At 58.8% G+C, this 21,688-nt stretch overlaps 1 protein-coding gene and 1 long non-coding RNA gene across 5 annotated transcripts in view; one reads left to right on the top strand and one right to left on the bottom strand.

The window, feature by feature from the left end:
* Positions 1 to 21,688, top strand: part of LTBP2 (latent transforming growth factor beta binding protein 2) — an 86,450-nt gene that overhangs the window by 29,213 nt on the left and 35,549 nt on the right. For all 3 annotated transcript variants that reach the window (XM_089322370.1, XM_008272051.5, XM_089322371.1), the window contains 5 exons: positions 7,795 to 7,967; positions 8,947 to 9,117; positions 9,600 to 9,806; positions 10,465 to 10,751; positions 11,643 to 11,745. In XM_089322370.1, coding sequence (XP_089178496.1) covers positions 7,795 to 7,967; positions 8,947 to 9,117; positions 9,600 to 9,806; positions 10,465 to 10,751; positions 11,643 to 11,745 — 941 coding nt within the window. The remainder of the gene's footprint in view (positions 1 to 7,794; positions 7,968 to 8,946; positions 9,118 to 9,599; positions 9,807 to 10,464; positions 10,752 to 11,642; positions 11,746 to 21,688) is intronic.
* Positions 14,417 to 21,580, bottom strand: LOC149120111 (uncharacterized). 2 transcript variants are annotated; one of them, XR_016226604.1, is made up of 4 exons: positions 21,413 to 21,580; positions 20,086 to 20,276; positions 19,312 to 19,927; positions 14,417 to 14,802 (listed from the first exon to the last, which is right to left on the bottom strand). It is a non-coding gene; the product is annotated as an uncharacterized LOC149120111 (long non-coding RNA). The 2 variants fall into 2 exon arrangements; XR_016226605.1 differs by having other exon boundaries at positions 14,417 to 19,469; positions 19,561 to 19,927.

Raw genomic sequence — 21,688 nt, 5'->3', positions numbered from 1 at the left:
AAGTACTTTTTAAGAGAAAAATCCCCGGTCCTTGCAAAACAGAGATTACAAATCAAAACCTCCGGGCAACCGCATCTCTGTGTCCAGCCAGTTCGCCCACGCGTCATTTTCCTCCTGGAACCTCCGCCCCTGACCACTGCCCGGGGTGGTGCCCATGAGTGCCCCATGCAGGGGGGAGGGCTGGCTCTGTGGGGTGGCCGTGTCCTCTCCACACCCCAGCCAGGCCGCCACCTGCTGCGAGGAATGAATGAACCCCCAGCCAGGCCGCCACCTGCCGCGAGGAATGAATGAATCCCATATTTCTTTTTCCTTTGATGTTCCCGGGTTGAGGTCACAGGCCCTCCAGAGCACAGGTCATAAGTGAGAGCGGAATTGTGAAATCACTTGTGTCCTACAGGGAGGAAGCCTGAGTGTGAATCTCAAGGGGCTTAGCTTCCTGGCCTCAGTTTTTCCATCTGGCAGATGGGAATGACCACCACACCCTTCCAGAGTTGTCAGGAGGACTCCTGTCTGAATGCGTGTCCATGCTTCAGGCACTTTTTAGGCCTTCTGCGAGTGGTACTTCTCTGGGGCACTTTTGAGTGGCACCCACTCTTAATTGTCCCTGAAAAGAAGCAGCCGCTCAAAATCAGAGTTTGCCAGGGCGGTTGTTGGAGTTTCAAGCCCTGGTGAGGTTCCGGTCACAGCTTGGGTGGGCAGCAAGGTGGGGGGAAGCCATTTGCCGAAGGCAGGAGAGCTCTGGCCTGGAGACCCCGCTGGGCGTGACCGGGGCTGGCTGACAGCTCCTCCGTGCTTCCACTTTGTCTTCTGCAAAATGGTCAGCTGCGGTCAGGAAGCTAAAAAGCTGAAGAACGGAGCTGCCACGGCAGGTGTCACACGCCTGGCAGTTGACAGGGTTGGGCTGCTGTGTGGCTGTGCACAGACTTTTTGGGTCAGGGTCCTGGCTTATGGTCCTGGTGTATCTGTGCCCCTGGAGGAGCAGGCAGGGCTTTGGCTGTCCTTGACCCAGGCCCCGCTGCTGTTGTCTGCAATAGGCCGGTTCAGGCAGGCCCAGGAGTGGGGAACCGCACGTGAAGTCATAGGCCTGGGTTTGCCAAGTGTGCACTGTGGGAGGGTGTGTCATGGCGGGCGGACAGCACCCAAGGGCTGTGAGCTGGGAACCCAGGGTTCAGGAGGCTGGCAGCTCATGGCCAACTTGGTGGAGGTGAAAAGACCACACACGAGGATCCTGGCTTTGGACAGTGGTCCTGCTCCAACCCCCTCAGCCTAAGGTCACCTCCTCCCCTCCCCCAGCCTCCGGCAGCTCGTGCCACACTCCTCAGACCCCTGTTGGCCCGTTTCTCTTCCTTCCAATCGTTTGCGTCTGTCATGTGGGGAGAGTTTCAGAGGCTTCCGCTGCAGGCGAGAGGCCGGGCGAGCTCCAGAATCGTGGGTTTCTCCGTGTCTGAGCCCAGTCCAGCCTTGAGCTTGGGCTCCTTTCCTTCTCCGACCCCCAGGGTGGGTAGGGGGCCTTGGCAAGGTGATGTTTTGGGGGTGGGGTGGGGAGTGTCTTAAAAAAGTTCATGGAAAGTGTGTCTTATGAAAAACTAGGCCTGGTTTCAGTCTTTTGCACCGAAATTAACTTACTGTTGAATTCCGTTTCCATGCACTTCCTGAAGCATCCTTGTATGTTTGCTGCCTGGTGCTCCCTGTATTCAGCAAGGGTGGTTGTGTTGGTCTGGGTGTGGATTGGCGGCTCCCAGAGACTCCACCGCCCCACCCCAGCCACCCCTGGGACCCACAGTCCCCCGAGGAAGGATGCCACCGCTGGGCAAGTTTCCTACGGGTCAGCTCCCTGCCCCTCTGGTCCTGGGACTAGGAGCAGTAACTTCCATTGCACAGCCAGGAGCCCCCCAGCCTCGCCCTGGTCCCCAGCAGCTCCTGGGCACACCCGTTGTTTTCTGCAGTTCAGATTCCTCAGGGGTGTGCCCCACAGCACTCCTGTGCCCAGAGCTGCACCCCAGGAGGAGAGATACCCTCTCCAGGGTGGCTACCGCGCTCCCGATAACCGCTCCGCTGTGTGTTGCGTGGGTCCTGTATGGATTTCCTGGTCCGTGGGGAGAAGGGATGCTCAGAGGAGGAGCAACCGTGGAAGCAGGCAGCTGCCAGGGCTTCTGCTCAGGCCCTGCAGTCCTCCCGCCCCGTCTGGATCCCAAGTCCTTTCGTGCCAGCTGGGACTGTGCGTCTTGCGAGGGGCTCCCCAGCATACTGGGCAGTGGCTGAGTGATGAATTCATCAAAGCCAGGCTCTCCCCGAGCTGGCTGGGGAGACGGCTTCCTAGCTGGGAGAAGCCCTGGGGAAGTCCCAAGTTCAACGTGACCAGTATCTTTGGGGCAGCAGCTGTGTGCTCGGTGCTGTGGTGACTCCATGGAGGGAGCACGTGTCCCTGGCCAAGCTTCCGTGCTGCGGGTGGTCCTGTGGGCCAGAGGCAGGCAGACAGAGGGTTCTGGAGCGGCCCTTCCTGGTGGAAGGAGGAGGCTTTTCCTGGGGCCCTGGGCAGTCCCTGGGGGCCACCTTGTCCTGCCACTCTGCCCCCAAGGTGCCCCAGGGGGAGCCCCGGCAGCCTGCCCCAGCTCCCCCACCTGCTCCCTCTCCCAGGCAGGAGGGGACAGGGAGACAGTGTCGGTGGAGAAGTGTTCACAAGGGACGGAGGGTCGAAGGATCTGGGAGGCAGAGGAGAGGACGAGGCTAGTGGGAGGCTCTGGGCCCTTGGGAAACGGAGGCTGCCGCTGAGGCAGGGGTTAGGCCTCCCAGGGCCCCCCACCTCACATTCACCCACTGTGATCAGGGACGCCATGTTGCCTCCAGAGCCGGCTGGGAAGCAGAGAGGGGTGCAGCAGTGGGCTGGAGAGACTCCCAGGGTTCCACGCCCTCCCCATCCCAGCCTGGCAGTCTCCTGGGGCCTCTCCAGCCCTCTCAGCCCTGGTGTGCCACACACAGAAAGAGCTAGGGGCCCAAGGGGGATGGGACTCATGGCAGCCGCGTGGGGGCTTTGGGCTGACTGGGGAGGCCGAAGGGGCTGGATGGGGGAAGGCACAGCAGGCACAGCAGTGGCAGTGGTCTTGAGACACCTGGGAGCCACCTGCGGATGCCAGTGTAGACGCTGCCCCCATCAAGTATGCCAGGAGCCGGCGGGTCTCCCCCTCCCCCGACATGGACCCTCTGAGCACGTGGCCTCCCAGTATCCTCCAGCTGGCCCTGGCGTCTGGCCTGGGGGGTGCGGAGCTCTGCAGGGGAAACCAAGCCCCTTGGAAGACGCCCAGGCACTGGGTGGGGCTGCAGTTAGAGGAAGAGCAGCCCCGGAACCTGTGGCCAGAAGCCGAGAGAGTTCTGAAAGGCCCTCCTCACGGGCCTTCTCCTTGCCCCCTCCCCCCCTCTGGCCACGCCCCCTCCACCCTTCCTGCTCCTCTCGACAGGTGTCAGAGCCCTGGAAGTCACAAGGAGTAACACAAACTGTCCCCAGGGTTAATTCCACGATTGGGGCCGGGAGCAGTTTTATCAGCAGAAACTGTGACGGACGTCTGCGTGCACAAAAGATCCCAGGCTCACCAGTAGCAGGCCCACATGTCCTCAGCGAGCAGGAGGGCTGGTGCTTGTTCATTGGCCACGGCATGCGCTAGTGGACAAGCGCTAGCAGGTGCCAAGGGCTGGAAAAGACTTCCCTTTTTTAACCCAGGAGACACGAGCAGAATCAAGGCCCCAGGCTGGCAGTGACAAACTCCCCTGCCCGCCCCTTAGTTCTGCAGCCACCACCTCCTCACGTGGGAAGCCCCCATCCCACGCCCACCCTCATGGGGTCTGCAGCCCCCCAACTCTCTCCCAAGTCCGGCCTCCCAGTGTTTCCACGTTGAGATCCATCCAGAGGAACGGAACCCTCAGCATGTCCCAAACCGAGCCCGTCCTCTGTTTCTGGGGTCTCTCCCATTGAGGTCCTGGTTCCTGGGCCTCCATCCACCCACTTGCCTAAGCTATGGCTGGGAATTATCTCCGTCTCCATGCCTTAAATCTTCCTCGAACCCACGCATCCTTCTCAGTCCTGTGCTCGCCCCCTGCCGGCCCAGACCTTGGTCAACGACCCCCCCCCCCCCCCCGCATTCCTCCACCAGCAGAATAGTGATCACCGAAGCCCTCTCGCCCTTCACAGCCTAGCCCTCCCTCCCGGGCCCCCTCACCCTGCCTGGGTGCTGGTCCCTTTGTTGGACCTCCAATGGAGCTGAGACCCGGGGGCACGCATCAGACCTTCGGCGAGCGCTTCTTGAATGAGTGGGAGGAGAGGAGTTGGCCTTTCCTCCTGCAGCCCAGCCCAGACTCTAGGCCCTCCTCCCTGCAGGCCCAGGCCAGCTCTTCTTCACCCCTTCCCAGCCTCTGTGCCCTCATCTGCAAAATGGCCATGGGGGCAGATAGTTGGGTGGGCTTAGGACGGCGGAGGGGGGTGCCTGGTTAGGCGGCCTGGCCTCCGCCCTTCAGCAAGGTATGGCCCCTCGGCAGCCTGGGTTTCCACTTCTCTAAAATGGGCACGGTGAGTGTCAAACTCCTGGGGGCATGGCAAGGCCTACACGAGAGACTGCCTGGGACGTGCGTCCTTGGCACGGGGCCTGAGTTGTGTTTATTCCCCACCCCGCCCCCTCCCTGTGCACAACCCCCTCCCCCATAGGTAACTCCTGTCACTAATTTTCCGGGGCATTCTTCCAAGGTCGCTTTATGAATATGTGAAGCAATGCAACATGCATGCGGCTGATCTGTGTTTTCACCCAGAAGTTCATCCGCCCTCTACCAGGAGCCAGCAAGTCTCTTCCATAAAAGGCCAGACAGTAAATATGTGGGCTCGCTGTGACAGATGGCCTCTGCAACTGCTCAGCCGCACCGTCGGAGAGCGAAAGACTCAGACAATGAGTGTGGCTGCGTTCCAATTACACTTTATTTATGGAAACTTAAATTTGAATTTTATATCATTTTCTCATGTCATGGAAATATGATTCTTCTGATTTTTCCCCCCAACCATTTAGAAATGTGAAAACCATGGTTAGGTCTGTCTGTCCAAAAACAGCCGGTGGGTTTGGTGGCTGCGGCGGAAGGTGGGGCCTTTCCACACCAGTGGGTGGGAGGTACCTTGTTCTGACCCTGCTTAGCTTAGCCAGCTCTCTCCCACAGGACACTTAAGTTGTTCCTATTCTCAATAACAACATAACATGCCCTTGCAAAACAGGGCCTCTGGGAATAACCCTGCTCATGTATCATTTGGGACATTTTCAGGTGCCTTGGTTGGGGCTCCTGGGTGTGGGCTCAGGTGTGTGTGATGTATCGGGGGGGTGCTAAGGGAGGAAAGGAAACAGCGGGGGGAACATGTAGAGGGCCGTGCAAGAATGTGGTGTGGATAGGGACCAGTGCTGTGGCGCAGTGGCCTAAGCCCCCTTGTGATGCCGGCATCCCGTATCAGAGCGCTGCTCCTCCTCTTCTTTTTTCATTTTTAAACACTTATTTATTTATTTGAAAGTCAGAGTTTCAGAGAGAGAAGGAGAGGCAAAGAAAGAGAGAGAGGTCTTCCACCCGCTGGTTCACTCCCCAAATGACCGCAACCGCTGGAGCTGGGCTGATCTGAAGCCAGGGGCCAGGAGCTTCCTCCGGTCTCCCACATGGGTGCACCAAGGACTTGGGCCATCTTCTGCTGCTTTCCCAGGCCTAAGCAGAGAGCTGGATTGGAAGTGTAGCAGCCTGGACTCAAACTGGCGCCCATAAAGGCAGCAGCTTTAACCGCTATGCCACAGCACCAGTCCCGCTGCTCCGCTTCTGATCCGGCTCCCTGCTAACGTGCCTGGAAGATGCAGCAGAAGAGGCCCAAGGGCTTGGACCCCTGCCACTCATGTGGGACACTTGGATAGGATTTCTGGCTCCTGGCTTCGGCCTGGCCCAGCCCTGATGTTGCGGCCATTTGGGGAGTAAACCAACAGATGGAAGATCTCTTTCTCTCTCTCTGGCTCTACCTCTCTGTAACTCTATCTTTCAAATAAATAAAATAAATCTTTAAAAAAAAAAAAAGAGCAGAGCGGGGCCTCAATCCCAGGCGCTCTGACATGGGATGTGGGCCTCTCCAGTGGCATCTTAGCCACTGTGCCAAACTCGAATCTCGCTGTGGGCCAGAGCTTTTGAACTCCTTTGGCGGTGCTGGAGCTGCAGGGGCCACGCATCCATGCCTCATGACATGGCTATGCTGCTCTCCACAAGGGCCGTTCCAGTTTGCACCTGAGAGTGTGCATCTGTGCCATCTCGCCCAATGAGTATGTGATTAAACTTTTGCAGCTTTGCTAAGCGATGGATTAAAAATCTTTCACCTGCACGCCTCTTCTAAGGAGAAAGGCTGAGCGTATTTTTCTGGGTTATAGGAAACATTTTTCTGTGACTTGCTCTTTCACATCCTTTGCTTTTTTTTTCCTTCTAGGGCTGTTAGTCTCTGGTTTTTTTTTTTTGTTTCTAGGAACTCTTTTTTTTTTTTTTTTTTTTTTTTTTTGACAGGCAGAGTGGACAGTGAGAGAGAGAGACAGAGAGAAAGGTCTTCCTTTGCCATTGGTTCACCCTCCAATGGCCACCGTGGGCGGCGCGCTGCGGCCGGTACACCGCGCTGATCCGATGGTAGGAGCCAGGTGCTTCTCCTGGTCTCCCATGGGGTGCAGGGCCCAAGTACTTGGGCCATCCTCTACTGCACTCCCTGGCCACAGCAGAGAGCTGGCCTGGAAGAGGGGCAACCGGGACAGAATCCGGCACCCCGACCGGGACTAGAACCCGGTGTGCCAGCACCGCAAGGCGGAGGATTAGCCTAGTGAGCCGCGGCGCTGGCCGTTTCTAGGAACTCTTTAGATATCCTAGAGGTTGTTTCTTGTCCACAATAAGGTTGTGCATATTTTCCCCATTTTGTCCTTGTTTGGTCATTGGCCACCCTCTGCTGCTTTCCCAGGTGCATCAGCAGGGAGCTGGATTGGAAGTGGAGTGGCAGGGACTTGAACCGGCACCCATGTGGGATGCCGGCGCTGTAGGCAGCTGCTTTACCCGCTACTCCACAGCGCCGGACCCTACGTTGTGTTTTATCTGAAGATAGACTACATGTAGCAATGAGCTTGATAAATATAAAAATCACAGAATTGCCTACGCTGTGATGTAACAGGAAGTGAAATCAGCTTCAGTTGCATCTGCAGGTGATGCTACCAGGATGTGGGCGTCTATGAGACTACAGGCTGAAAGAAGTGTTTGCTGCGTCAGTGTGGGAGGCTGTGATGTGTTCATGCCCCCAGTTAGATAGCACTGTTCTACTGTTTATACAGTATAAACAAGTGAGAGGCAGATTCCAGGCTCTGTGAGCTTGCACCGTTGGGCACCTCTGGCACAGGTGATTCGGGTGAAGGGCTGTGTTGCAGGGAAGGTGACGGGACTTGGTTTCAGGGTGGGGGCTCATCCATAAGTGGGATCTCAAAGACTCCCAGAGTGTCAGAACCACCTAGTCTAGCACCTTCATTTTGCAAACAAGGGCTTGGAGGCCCAGAGAGGCCAAGTTATTTGCCCAGAATCACCCAGCCAAAGCCTGGCTCCATCAGGGTGGGTAACCCCAGAGCCGGCTGCCTAACCTTAGCTCGGTCCTCCTGGGCCTCAGGCACCTCCGTAGCCAGGAGTCGGCTGGGGAGGGGGCAGCAAGCAGCCAGCAGGAGGGTGGGCCCGGAGACCTGCTCCTGGGATAGTCAAGCACCTGTGCCCCGGTTGCCTCCACAGGACCCTGAGTGGGCTCAGCCAGACCAGGCCCCCCCAGCAGCACGCGGGGCTCTCCCGGACTGTCCGACGTTACCCGGCCGCTGCCGCCAGTGGCCAGCTGACTTCCAACGCCCTGCCTGTGGCCACTGGCCTGGAGCCGAGGGCTAGCGCCCCGCAGGCCGCATCCCCCTGGGGTAAGGACGCCCTGTCTCAGGGCTGGCCAGAGTTGAGCGTCTCCATCTCTGACCTTCCCTCTCCCCCTACCTCTCACAGAGGGGCTACACTGTCATCTCCCCTCATTCTTTCAGCCAATCAGCACCTGGTATTTGAACACCTGCTTTGGGCCAGGTTCCAGGGCTCCCAGCTGATCAGGGCTTGGTTGAGATTTCTGCCCATTTGTGATCCCCTCCTGCCTTTGCTGCCTCCATAGCCAACCTTGAACCTGAACTCTCAGGCCTCAGTCTTTCCTCCTCCTGCTCCCTGCCAACTCCACCCCTTCTAGACCAAGCCAGCCAGTTGCTTCCTTTGCACGGGGCCTCTGCTGCCCACAGGGGTCCCCAGCATCCCCTGGAACTCACACCTGCTTTCCCACTCCGTTCCTGAGAGCGGCTCCTGCAGGCCTGCCTTTCCTTTTTCTTTTTCTTTTAAGATTTATTTATTTATTTTGAAAGTCAGAGTTGTGAGAGAAGGAGAGAGGGGGAGAGAGAGAGACTTCCATCTGCCGGTTCACTCCCTAGATGGCTGCAACAGCCAGCACTAGGAGCCAGGAGCTTCTTCCAGGTCTCCCACATGGGTGCAGGGGCCCAAGCACTTGAGCCATCCTCCACTGCTTTCCCAGGCCCACTGGTAGAGAGGTGGCTCAGAAGTGAGGCAGACAGTGCCCATGAGGGATGCCAGTGTTGCAGGAGTGGCTTAACCCCCTGCACTGCGACTCCAGGCCCCCTTCCCTGCTTTTCCAAGCCTCCATCCCATCAGTCCGTGGACAGTCCCCACCTCCCAGGGACTCCTCCTCTTCCTGCCACCCCTCCGCTATGCACACCCCTCCCTTCCCTGGGTCTGCCTGAGCCTGCCTCCTTCTTTGGTTTGTTCTGCATGAAAACGGCCTGCCACCCAGGTGGGAGAGGTGGACCGAGTCTCAGCCCCGCCCCCTGGACCCAAGCCCTCTCTCTGCAGGGCTGAACCTCACCGAGAAAATCAAGAAGATCAAGATCGTCTTCACGCCCACCATCTGCAGGCAGACCTGTGCCCGCGGGCACTGTGCCAACAGCTGTGAGCGGGGTGACACCACCACCCTGTACAGCCAGGGGGGCCACGGGCATGACCCCCAGTCCGGCTTCCGCATCTGTGAGTCCCTTCGCCTGAGATGGTTCCAGACTGGCCCTGGGGTGGGGACAGAGGGACAGGCTGCCCTAGACTGGACCTGTAGGCAGGAAGTCCCCTGCTCCCATGACATGGAGAGCCGAGTTCACCAGCTCTGCCTTGGTCTAGCTGTGGGACTCTGGACGAGTCACCTAACCTCTCTGATTCCTCAACACAGGAGTGAGTGGGTTCATGTTAACGCCACTGCCGCATACCCCAGGTTGTTGTAGGGGGCAGGGAAAGGTTTGAGAGTGCTTTTTAGAGGGGCAAGGTGGGGAGGGGGCTACTGTGGATCCTTCTTCGCTCCTGGGCCCTGGAGAAAGTCCCTCCATTTCAGCGGATGCCGGGCTCTCCAAGCCGTGAGATGTGGGGTCTTGCGCCCCTTGCTGATCTGTTGTCACCTGCTGGCTATGCGGTGGGTGCTGTATGTCTTTCCCCGCCGGTCACCCTAAGGGTCGACCTTGTAGATTTCTGCCAGATTCCCTGCCTGAACGGAGGCCGCTGCATCGGCAGGGACGAGTGCTGGTGCCCCTCCAACTCCACCGGGAAGTTCTGCCACCTGCCCATCCCGCAGCTGGACAGGGAGCCCCCGGAGAGGGGCTCTCGCCGTGGGGCCCTGCTGGAAGGCCCCCTGAAGCAGTCCACCTTCACCCTGCCTCTCTCCAACCAGCTCGGTGAGTGCCAGTGCAGCTGGGACTGGCAGGCGCGCCGGGGAGGGTGGCTGGCGTCCCTGTGCCTGGTGCTGGCTGGGACAGGGAAGCTGCCTTCACTGCCGAGACCCCTCGGGGCTCCCCGACATTGCCTGACCTTCTCTAACCCCTCCCGCTGAGCAGTCAAGGATGCGCGACAGAAGGAGGCTGGAGGGGAAATCAACACACAAGATGTCATTTTCCCCGCTCCTATGATTAGTGCCAAATGAAGGGTGCAAAAATCATAATAATATGGATTCCTGCAGGAGGCCAGGAGGGGAAGAACCCTTGAACCTGGAGCTCTGGGGGAGGCCACACAGCAGGGGTGCACTTGAGTTAGCCTTCACCACTGGGTAGCGTTTGGTTAAGCAGAGGGACTGGCGTGAGCAAAGGCCCGGGGGTGGGAGCAGGGGTTTCTGTGCGCACGACTTCATAGGCAAAGTCCACAGGGAAGGAGTTTGAGCTGCGCCCCGTCCTCATTGTGGGGACTTTCCTGGGGTTCCAGGCAGGGAGTGAAGAAACAGAGGAGAGTTTTGGTGAGGCACGCAGTTGGTGGCCCACCGGGCCCAGGGCACTCCTTCTGGGTGGGAAAGTGGGGGCGTGGCCCCATTTCCCCTGCACTAAGTCCCACCCCTCCGTCCAGCCTCCGTGAACCCCTCGCTGGTGAACGTGCACATTCACCACCCGCCCGAGGCCTCCGTGCAGGTCCACCAGGTGGCCCGGGTGCGGCCCGAGACCGAGAGAGCTCCGGATGACAACAGCGTGGAGACGCGGCCCCCTGCCCAGCCTCCCGCCAGCTCCGGCCGCGGCCACTGGCACAGGAACACCATCCCGGCTCAGTCAGGAGAGCCCCCTCGGCCGCCACCCCCAGCAGTGCTCAGGCCTCAGGAACTGCTGGGCCGGTGTTACCTGAGCACCGTGAACGGACAGGTGAGCGTCGGCTCATGCCCCAGTCATGGAGGCTTCTAGAACGGCAGTCTCCCCCTCCCACCCTCTGTGCTTGCCTTCCTCTCTCTCTCCTTCTCCTTCGGGGCTGTGTGTCTGCCATCTCCTCTTTCCCACGTGGGAAAACCCAGGGCCTGAGCGTGGAGGGGCTGGGCCTGCTGCCTGGGCTCTACGTGGTACCTGCCGGTACCAGACACACAGCAGAAGACCCAAGGACGTGGCCATCTGGAGGATCTGTCCCCAGCGTCTTCAGGCCCAGGCAGCCTAGAATCTGAGCCCAGTGAATGCTGGCTGAGCACTGACCACCCAGGCACATGTACAGCAGGGCCGTGAGGCTCTGGGGACAGAGTCCTGTGTGCAGTTGAGACAGGGGTCCCAGAGGTGGAATTGGCAATGACAGATTCACCCAAGCCCTGATGGTGCAGATGAGCTTTGGGGTGCCAAGCACCAGGGTGAGGCCAGCCCAGGGTGCTATTCCTTGGGGTTGCGGTTTGGTATCTCCTGGAAGTCCTTGAGAGGTTAGGGACTCCCTGCCCTTCAGCTCGTGGTGTCTCTGAGCCCAAGCCGCTGTTCACAGCAGGGCCCACACCACACGTGACCCTGCAGGTGGGCCAAGAAAAGCTGTCCTTGGGACCCTCTGGCTGCGCACCGGGGCGGGCCTTGGAGCCAGCAGGGCAGAGCTTGGGCGCCCAGGGTCTGGGAGGGAGGACTGCAGGCGTCTCTGTTCTCTTCTGGGGCATCAGCTGACTCCCTCGGGAATGCCGTGGGCCGCCACAACATGAGGGGCGAGCTGGGTGTCCCGGGCTCTCCTGAGACACCCCTGTGCGCCGCAGGGGAGGGGAGAGGGGGTCACAGGCACCCATACCTCTCTTCCAGTGTGCCAACCCCCTGCTGGAGCTGACTGCCCAAGAGGACTGCTGTGGCAGCGTGGGGGCCTTCTGGGGGGTGACCTCGTGTGTCCCCTGCCCACCTAGACCAGGTGAGTGCTGGGTGCCCTGGTCAGGGGAGGTGGGATGCAGGACGCACCCCCAGGGTCTCAGGGTCGGGCAGGTGGCCAGGCTACTAGACCAGGCAGGCTTTGCAGCTCTGCCTTCAGGGTGCTTCTGGGGCCCCAGGAGCTCCTGAGTGCAGCCAGCTCAGCCCTCCTGCCCCACTGCCTGTGAGGGGCTCCTCCTTCTAGCAGCGGTTCCTGCTTGGATTTTGGGGGATCCCATGGTACGGGGCCCCCTCATAGCCTTACCGTGCCACATGCACCCCTGCACAGGCACCAGGGGCCCAGAACACCTGGTCTGGTGACTCAGGAACTCCCTCCTTCTCTCTCTGGAGGGGCCCCCAGGCCTCGTCCTCACCCTGCCTCCTGCCCCCCACCACCCCTAGCATTGGCCAGTGTTGAGTATCTGCCCCAGGATCTCTCCGTCTCGTGGCATGGAGACCCCAGTTCCCTGTCCCCTTGTGGATGGTGGGAGAACTCTAATGTGTGTTCGTTCACTCATTGAGCAAACGCTGCCCCGCTGCCTCAGGCTTGTTCCTGCTGCTCTCGTGGGTCTCGACGCCATGGCTTTGGGGGGGACCAGGTGCCCGTGTCTGAGCCTGCCTGCCGCTCCAGGCCTCATGCTGGTGTGCATTTCTTCCATTTGTCAGCAGTGGGCTCGCTGAGGAGGCTTTGAGGGGGTGCCTGGCCTGGCACCCAAAGATGGGAGGGGCAGGGCTGTTCCCTACATCGGACTCAGCCCCGAGCAAGTGAGCGAGGACTATAATTTCCAAACTGCAAATAAGCACAGGCGGCTTCACGGTGTGGTAGCAGCAAAGGGCAGTCAGCGCTAAGCTGCCAGACGTCAGGGCCAGCCTGCCCACTGGACATGGACGCCTCCGTGTCCCCCTCCCCTGCCCTGCGAGACCGTGGCAGTAGCAGCAGCAGCCTCTTAGGGCTGCCGAGGGCATTGCTTGGGATGCTGTGTGCACTCAGCATTAGGTCAACAAATGGAAGCTCTCACAGTCGGCCTCGGTATGTGTGGGCTCTGCGTCCACAGATTCCACCAACCGCACAGCAAAAATATCTGGGGAAAAATTCCAGAAAGTTCCAGAAAGCCAAACTTGAATCTGTCATGCACTAAGGCTTGTGGTGAATTCACGTGCCCTCAGGGCTGTGTGGCATCCCCTGCTGTAGCCCCCGCCCTGCACAGATCCTCGTTCGTGCGAGCAGTGCTCCCCTGCTGTCTCGGTCATGGGCTGCCTGGCTGGGCCCACAGTGGTTGTGTCTGTGCTGAATGCATTCAGACTTCCTTCTTTTCTTGTCATCGTCCCCTAAAGAATACAGTAGAGCTAGTGCATAGCATCTACATTGTGTAAGATGTTAAGGGTGAACTAGAGATGATTTAAAGTCTGTGGGGGTAAAAATGGAATGACAACGTTAGTTTAGGGAGTGAGTGCGTAGCCTGGCATTGAAAATGCATCCCATATTGGAAGACCTGGATTCGATGCCCAGCTGTGGCTCTGACGCCAGCTTCCTGCTAATGCACACGGTGGGAGACAGCAGCGAGGCTCAAGTGACTGGGTTTCTGCCACCCACCTGGGAGGACTGGACTGAGGCCCTGGTGCCTGTCTCTGGCCCTGATCCAGCCCCATTTGTTGCGGGCATTTGGAGAGTGAACCAGCAGATGGGTATGTGCATTCTCTCTCTCTCTCTCTCTCTCTCTCGCTGTCTCTTAAATAAGCAAATTTTTTAAAAAAATTAAAGCTAGCTTTATTTCGGTGTAAAAATTTTGAAACCCATGCGTAATTTTTTCGTAATATACGCTTGCATGGACTTCTCAAATTTGGATTTCGATGAACTTTGCACTGAGATAAATTCCATTTTCCGCGAATGTGTTGAAGCAGCATCCTGCAGGAGAATGTGCATATGTGCAAGTACTTCTCCCTTTCCCATGGAGGGCCTGAGCGTCCGCAAATGCCGACATCCTCTGGGGCCCTGGAACCAATGCCCCAGCGTGCCAAGGAACAGCTGTGCTATTTTCTTTGTCAGTGTTAGGAGAAAGGGCAAAGGGGGCAGACCAGCGCCCCCCAGAGGAGTGCGTGCGCATCTCCCCTGCAGGCTCCTTTGCTCTTTCCTGCTTTTTCTTCCTCTTTCCACCAGGCCCACCCCTGACTTCTGCATCTCACATGCCAGTCAATCACGCTCATATCGACCGAGCCCCCACTAGGTTCCCAGAGTGTGCAGGCCCCCGCCACACGGCGGGGAGTGAGGAAGAACAAGCACCTCGTGCTCGTGGTGGTGGAGTGGGGGCCGCACACCACTGGTGGCATCAGAGAGGAGCAGGCGCAGTAACTGGACAAGTGCCAAGGGCAGTGGGGACGCAGACAGTGAGGCCAGGCCACTCCTGTCTCCAGGGACCCAGCTCTGGGCAAGTCTTCCGGTCCTGAGCTGTCTGAGGTTTGGCCACCAAGCACGGTCCTGAGCCCTGAGCAGTCTGCTGGAGGGTCCTGTAGGGTCACTGGGGTCACTTCCTCCTCTTCAACTCACGAGCCAACTTGACAGCGATGTGCGAAACCAGAGTACCTATCAGGGACCCAAGAGGTGACACTAGTGAAAATGAAAATGGAAGTCACTCTGGACCATTTATTTATTTTTAAACGTTTATTTAAAAGGTGGTATGACACAGAGAGACAGAGAGACAGAGACAGAGAGACAGAGACAGAGAGATATCTTCCAACTGCTGGTTCACTCCCCAAATGGCTACAACAGCTTAAGCGGGGCCAGGCCAAAGCCTGGAGCCTGGAACTGTCACGGTCTCACACGTGAGTGAGTGGCAGGAGCCCAAGTACTCAAGCCTCCGGGGTCACTTGAGCGGGAGCTGAATTGGAAGTGGAGCTGGGACTCCTGTGAAATGTGATGGAGGTGTCTGGAGAGGCGTCTTAACTGCCATGCCGCACACCTGCGCCCGGAGTCTTCGTTCCAACGCCACCTCATCTCTTACATGACTGAGGCAGGCCGTGTGAGCACAGGGCCCCGGAGCCAGCAGGGACCCACGCATGCTGCCTGTGAGGCCCAGACAGTGATGGCTGCTGTCAGGGGAGGTCCTGGGCCTGCCCCCTCGGCACAGCGACCGCACCCACAGACCGCAGGGCAGCCCTCCCCTGGGAGGGTGGGGAGCAGGAGAGAAGGCCAGACCCTGCACCCTGAGGGTTGCCTGCCCACCCACGCGCCCCACGCCTGGTCCCGCCCGATGCCCAAGGACCCTGCTCCCAGCAGAGCGGCACCAGCTTTGTTCGTGCAGGACTGGGGCCCTGAGGCGGGGGGCGTGGACGCAGAGATCTGTGGGTCATGAACACAGTGCTGTGAACCCCCCAACACACACACACACGCACACACACACGCATCTCCAAGGCTCAGCCTCCACCTGCCGTTTCCCAGGTGCCCCCTCCCCTCCCCCACTATGCTCGGCACACTCTGTCAAGCCGGGTACCAGGGGGCGGACCCTGGAATGCCAAGCATGCCAGCACACTGAGTGAGAAATAACAAAGACCAGGGCAACATAAACATATAAAGCACAAGAAAACGCAGCTGGACGTTGTGTAGAGAAGGGCAGGGAGGCTGGGAACTGTGTTTGAGTTGACAGGGTGCCAGCACCCAGCCGTGTGTCCACGCCTGGGGTCAGGGCGCCTCTTCAAGCAGTCATGACAGCGAGCTACTGTGCGAGGACTGGGAGAAGACAAACTGCTCGGAGGGTTTCGGGGATGGTTGGCAAGACGACTTCTAGGTTCTGGAATGTTCTTGTTCCTAGTGACTTTGCTTCTCTGAGCCTGTCTTTCTCTGATAAAACAGGGCTGTGCTTCTCGATGGGGGGTAGGAGGGTGGGAGATTTTGTCATCCCCGTCAAGGGGGTCCTGATGGAGCAGCCTGGGAGCCACGTGACTTGCCCATGTGACTTCACAGCTTCCCCCAGTCACATTGTGCTTCTGAGGCTGTGGCAGAGTCCTGCAGACCACAGCTATGCTCAGTCACATGGCCCAGACACGCCTTTCCTCCCAGGGTCCCGCAGAGCCCCCTTCCTCAGGGGCTGGGCTCCAGGAGGCAGTGTTGGCACCTGTGGCTCCCCCCTCTCTCTCTCTGAAGCCACGCAACGTGTCCCCAGCCAGCCTCCCAGGCCCTGGCTGCACCATGCCTCTCCCTGACCCTTGAGAGTTATCAACAATCCCACCCCAGAGCTTGCCTGTGCCCCGCCAGAGTCTGGAGACCACGCAGCTCTCACAGCCACGTGGACCGAGGCCACGTTTTTGAGTTTTCATCTGAGAAAGGCAAACATCTGGGTTGACTGGAAAGTTGGCCGCGGCCCCATCTGGCTTGGCACTGGCCGTGTCAACCCCAAGGCCCCTTTGCTGGGACAGGCGGAGCTGGCGCAGGGCTCGAGGCCCGTGGCGGTGGGCTCCAGCTGTCTGCCCGGGGATCGGCTTTCGTCTGCCTGGTGTGGATGGGTTCACCTCAGAACCCGGGCCCCTCCCTGCAGCTCCAGGGAGAGCTGACGCTTGCTGTGTCCCCCCAGGGAATTCTGGCCCTTTCCCTCTTGAAAACAAGGCAGGGCCGCCAGTCCCAGAGCTTTCACACCACGCTAGAGCCTTCACCTGCAGTATCTCAGTGAATTTGCACGACCAGGGTTTAATTTGCAAGCTCAGGGTTTTAACCCTCCTTTGACAGACTCCAAGGAAGCTGAGAGAAGGTGGAGGAACTCGTCCGAGGTCACTCAGCCAGGACAGGTGGAGCTGGGATTCACTCGCACGAGGTTTCTGATTGGCAGCTGAGCCAGACTTCCCTAACCATTGCCCTGAGACCTGGGGCTGCCCGGAGGGCTCAGAACATCAGGCTCCCAGACTGGAATTTTGTAAGCAAGCAGGGTGGTGATAGTCCATGCGTTACTTTTGCATGAAGAACAATGCGTGTCGAGGTCAGGGTTGAACAGAGAGGCAAGGTTAGCAGCACAGCGCCCAGGCCGGAGAATTAGCAGAGACAAGTTGAAAAATGCGCCCCTGGCGGGGGATGGGGAGGAGGTAAGCTTGCATCATGTGCTTCAGGAGGGGGAAAAATGCACAGCTGTTTCTGGAAGCAGAGCTCAGCGTGCTGAGCACAGAGACAGCCTATGAACAACTGCAGGTGCCCAGCAGTAAAACATTGCACCCGGAAGTACTGAGCTCCCCGTCCCAAGGGGTGTTCCTGCCGAGGCCGATTTCTCGGGGGAGCTGGGCAGAGAAGTTGATTTTTGAGGGGATGGGGGTTTATGTGCTCAGCGATGCCTGAAGATCTGTTTGGCGCCTTCAGCTGGAAGAAAGCTTGGCTGTGCTTTGGTTTGCTCCTGTCCCTTGCGCATGAGGACTGTTCTAGGTGTGGGTCTAGGATGCCTGCTCCTGGGGAGGGTGGGTTTGGGAGGCTGATGTGGGCCAGGAGGGCATAGGAGCAGAGAGCCGAGGGCAAGTCAGAGCAGCGGCCGGTGCGTGGTCACCCCCCTCATCTCAGCAGGCGTCTGTCCAGAGCCCTGATGGCACAGGCGCCAGGCCGGCTGCTTCCCCATTCCCTGGCATCCCAACGACGTCTCTGGGCGTCAGGTGTCATCATCCCCATTCAGGCCTGGAAGCCTCCAGATACCTGCTCCCAAGCACCCTGTGATGCACCTGCCCGTGAATTTCTTGTGCACTGGCCCTAGTGTCTGCTCACCCAGAGGACCCCGGCTTGGGGAACAGCTGTGTTGGGGTGGGGCTCCTGTTCTCCGGGACGCCCAGTTCCTTGCCCTCAAGAAACGAGATTTTCAGAATTCCAGTTGTTGGGCTGAACCAGCCCTGTGACTGTGGCTGGGAGAGATTCTGAGAGCCTCTTCCAAGGGGCTGGAAGCCTCCTGGGAATGGCGCCTCCGGCTGAAGCTAGCACCCACCCTGCCCCAGCAGGGAGGCTGTTGCCGACATGTGGCATCGTCTCTGGCCTGGGAAGGGCTGGGAAGGGCTGTGGTGGGGATGGCGGCGGGGGGCGGGGCCTGTCTGAGCCAGGAGCGTGCCCAGACCCCTCTCCTCCTCGCTGGTGGTGGTGCCCACTGGGGCAGTGAGGATGGGTTCAGAGGGAGCGTGCGTCATTCCTGCAGGCGAGGTCGGAAGGGCAGGCGCTCTGGCCATTGTTACGTGTGACAAGGACGTGCTCAGAGTCTCGAATGCTTGCTTAGTGTCCGCAGCAGCCCCACGAGAGAGGACTTTTCACTTCCGATTTGCTGATAAGAACCCCCAGGCTCTGTGAAGTTCGAAGTTCGGTAACTTACAAACTCATGCAGGGCAGCCGGCCAGCAAGCTCTCCTTGAGACCATGAAAGGAAGGTGGGAGATGGGGGGTGGGGAGAAGGAGGGAGGGAGAAGGCACCTACAGGACCGTGCTAGGATCGAGCTCCACTCAGTCTGCCCGTCTGTTTCAGCAAAATGGCACACACACACACACACCCCCAGCCACTCCACAAGAAATGTGCCCCAGGTCACACACGGAGCCAGTGTAGACCCAGGAATTAGAAGTGGGTCTGGCTGCCCTTACACCCACCCTCTGTACCAAGCCAGTAGATGTTTCTCTCTCCAGCTCACCCGCCTGAGGTTTGCAAGGCCAGGGGCCGAGGCTGCAGCCTGCTTGCAGGTCCCTGCGCCACTGACCCTGGCCCTGACCTCAGCGGCCATGTAGGAGTCTGTTCCCTGGGCAGAGCGGTTGCTCTCATCCTTCTTCCTCTTGCCTGCTGCAGGCACCTGTCATCGCGGCTGAGACAGCGCAGCCTGTAAACAGCCCTGGGGCCAGACGCATGTCTTCACCGCCTCCTCCCTGCTCTGCTCTCACAGTCAGGGCCAAAACTGTCGGCCGCGATTAGCATCACAGCTGCTGAGGGGGAGTTAGCAGGGCAGGGGCAGGCTGCAGCCAGGGGTCGGGGGCCCTCTGCTTGCTTCCCAGATCCGTGAGGAACCAGGGTGCAGCGGCGGTTGGCCAGGGCCAAGGTCAGGGGCTAGAAGAGCTGAGGTCAAAGACCAGAAAGCTCATGGCCCAGATTCCCTCCCTGAGACGGTCCCCCCACGCTGACCCTGCACGCCCCACAGGCACAGTGCCGAGCTTAGACCCCCAGGATCTGCTCGGGTCCCAGCCAGCCCTCAGCAGACACTTGACTCTCTCACGTCTCCACCCCAGGTGTCTCCCAGAGGCATCTGTGGTCTGTGGGAGTCACAGCTTTGCTCTGCTCGCTCTCTCTCTCTCTCTCGATCTCAGGTCCTCTCCTCCTCCTCCCTGGCCTTTAGGGGCCCTGAGGGGTTCTACACCTCATGAAGCGTGGGATTCACACACGGACATCTCATTAGTTCCTCTCCCCACCTTCTGAGCATCCCTGCCATTCCATTCCCTCTTCTGATCCTGTATTAAGAAAAACTTAATGCGCAATGGCTTGGGAGAGCTTCCAGGAAGAGTGGCAGGCTTCCTGTGGGGCAAGGGTCTCCCTGTGGCCTCCACTGCACCCAGGGTCCTCTGGACAGCGCCTGTGCTTGTCACTTACTCATTTGGAGGTAGCGGGGAGAATGGTTCCGAATTTCTCCTCTGGAGCCAGGCAGCCTGAGTCCCCGGTCCCAGCTCTGTCCTCCAGCTGGGTGACCTGGGCCTCTCTGTGCCTCTCATCCGTGAAATGGGGGTAATATTAGTGAGCATCGCCAAAAGCTGTTAGGAGGGTGATTTGAGTGAGTGGCTATAAGGCATTTCCGTCAGGGCCAGGCCGTGGCAAGTGCCATTCTGTGTTGTTATTACTTACGGCCATTTGGACCAAGTGTCCGTACTGCTCCAGGTACCTGCACTAGACATAGAAATGATGATGAGCACAAGGTCCCTGTCCTTGTGGCGCTCACACTGTAGTGGGGAGAGGGATGAGTAGGCAGCAGGTTAGGTGCTATGACCAGGGAGGGGCAGCTGGCAGGGGTGGCAGGGGTGGGGACACGGCCCACCCGCCTCCTCTCACTGGGAGCCACACAGCTCACCGGCCGCTGAAGGCTCCCCTGAGCCACGTGGCAGTCTGACCCTCCGCTCGCTTTCTCCCAGGGAGGCTCAAGCTGATTTTCCTGGATCGCGTGCTGCACTTGGCCTTACAAACTGGCCTCGTAAGTGCCTCTGGGCACCCTGGTCTGGGAACCAGTGGGGAGTGACAAAAAGGCAGTGTCACCCAAGGCAGTGGTTGTGTTGCTTTCTGTCCCGAAGCCTGCCTTTGCGAGGCCTGGCCCTGGGCGGTGTTCCCCGCAGCGCCACACGCAGGCGGGAAGCACTTCACAGAACAAGCACTTACCTGTGTCCACACCGGGGCCTCGCGGCTTAGCACAGCCCTCCAGCTGTCACCACCTCTTCAGCGGCCAGCAGCTGCTCCCGCTCCTGCTCCCAGCTCTAATCCAAGTTCTCTGTCACTTCTCCTGGTCACCTCCAAAGCAATGATCTTCTGCCAGCTTCTCCCAAGAGGTGACACTGGGACGGATGTTTGGCCTAGTGAGTAGCACACTGGCTAAGACGCCCAGGCCCACATTCCAGCTTCCTGCTAGGGCGCACCCTGGGAGGCAGTGGCACTGGCTCAAGGGGTTGACTCCCTGCCACCCACATGGGAGAGCTGGACTGAGTTCCCGGCTTCCAGCTTCAGCCATTGCTGGCACTTAGGGCATGGACCAGAGAATAGGGTTGCTGTCTCTCTCTCTCTCTCTCTCTCTCTCTCTCTCTCTCAAATGAGCAAATAGTATTTGTAGATCCTTAGTCTTAAAAAAAAAAAAAAAAAAAAAAAAAAAAGTGACACTGCTGGCTGTCCCGGAGCCCCCTGACCTCTCCCTGACTCAGGTGAGTGGAGAGGATGTGGTCTTGGCATCTGGAGGCTTGGATTCAACCCAGATGCAGCTCCAACCAACTAGCTTTCTTTCTTTCTTTTATTTTCTTTTCTTTTTTTTTTTTCACAGGCAGAGTAGACAGTGAGACAGAGAGACAAAGGTCTTCCTTTTGCCGTTGGTTCACCCTCCAATGGCCGCTGTGGCCGGCACACTGCGGCCGGTGTACCGCGTTGATCTGAAGGCAGGAGCCAGGTGCTTCTCCTGGTCTCTCATGGGGTGCAGGGCCCAAGCACCTGGGCCATCCTCCACTGCACTCTTGGGCCACAGCAGAGAGCTGGCCTGGAAGAGGGGCAACCGGGACAGAATCTGGTGCCCCAACCAGGACTAGAACACGGTGTGCCAGCGCCACAAGGCGGAGGATTAGCCCATTGAGCCACGGCGCCGGCTTCCAACCAACTTTCTAACTTCAGCAAGTTACTTAGTCTTTCTGAGCCTTGCTTTCCTGATCTGCAAAAAGGAAGGTGATGAGCCCTGCCCCCAGGGAGTTGTTGTGAGGGACAGGATGACACCTGCTGGCCTCACAGCTCAGGAGCCTCGGGCACCTGTCCCCTTGCTGGGACTCCACCCTCTGGCAGTGACCCCACCCTATCCTCGCCATCCTCTGCTTTTCACGGTGTCCCTGGCTACAGCTCAGCCGTGGCTTTGTGGGTTTCTCCAAGCAACGTCCTCTCGTTCTTCCCTCGTCCCTGTCCTCAGTTGGTGCCCCCTGGGGCGCCAGGACAGGGACAGGCACGTCCCCCAGCTCACCCATTGTTCCCTCTCAGTCCCAGGATTTTCAGAGCTGAGTTCCCTGCTCCCACCAGAGCCGCAAATGCAGAGTGCGCCAGTGCACAGCAGGAAAAAAAATATTCTAACTTCACTCTAACATTTCTTAGTTGTTTTTTTTTTTTTTTAATGGAGCTTTGCTAATTTATGTCCTCGCTTGCTCTGTCCGTTTGTCAGACCGTCACATGTCAGGTTTGGCAGCCGCTGTGTCCTCAGGGAAGAGTGGGGGTTCCAGGAAAATGTGGCACCTCCTCATGT

This window comes from Oryctolagus cuniculus, chromosome 20 (genome assembly GCF_051225735.1).
Source record: "Oryctolagus cuniculus isolate XC-2025 breed Fujian yellow rabbit chromosome 20, ASM5122573v1, whole genome shotgun sequence".
In the NCBI taxonomy this organism is placed as follows: domain Eukaryota; kingdom Metazoa; phylum Chordata; class Mammalia; order Lagomorpha; family Leporidae; genus Oryctolagus; species Oryctolagus cuniculus.
This window is presented reverse-complemented; position numbering and strand designations above follow the sequence as displayed.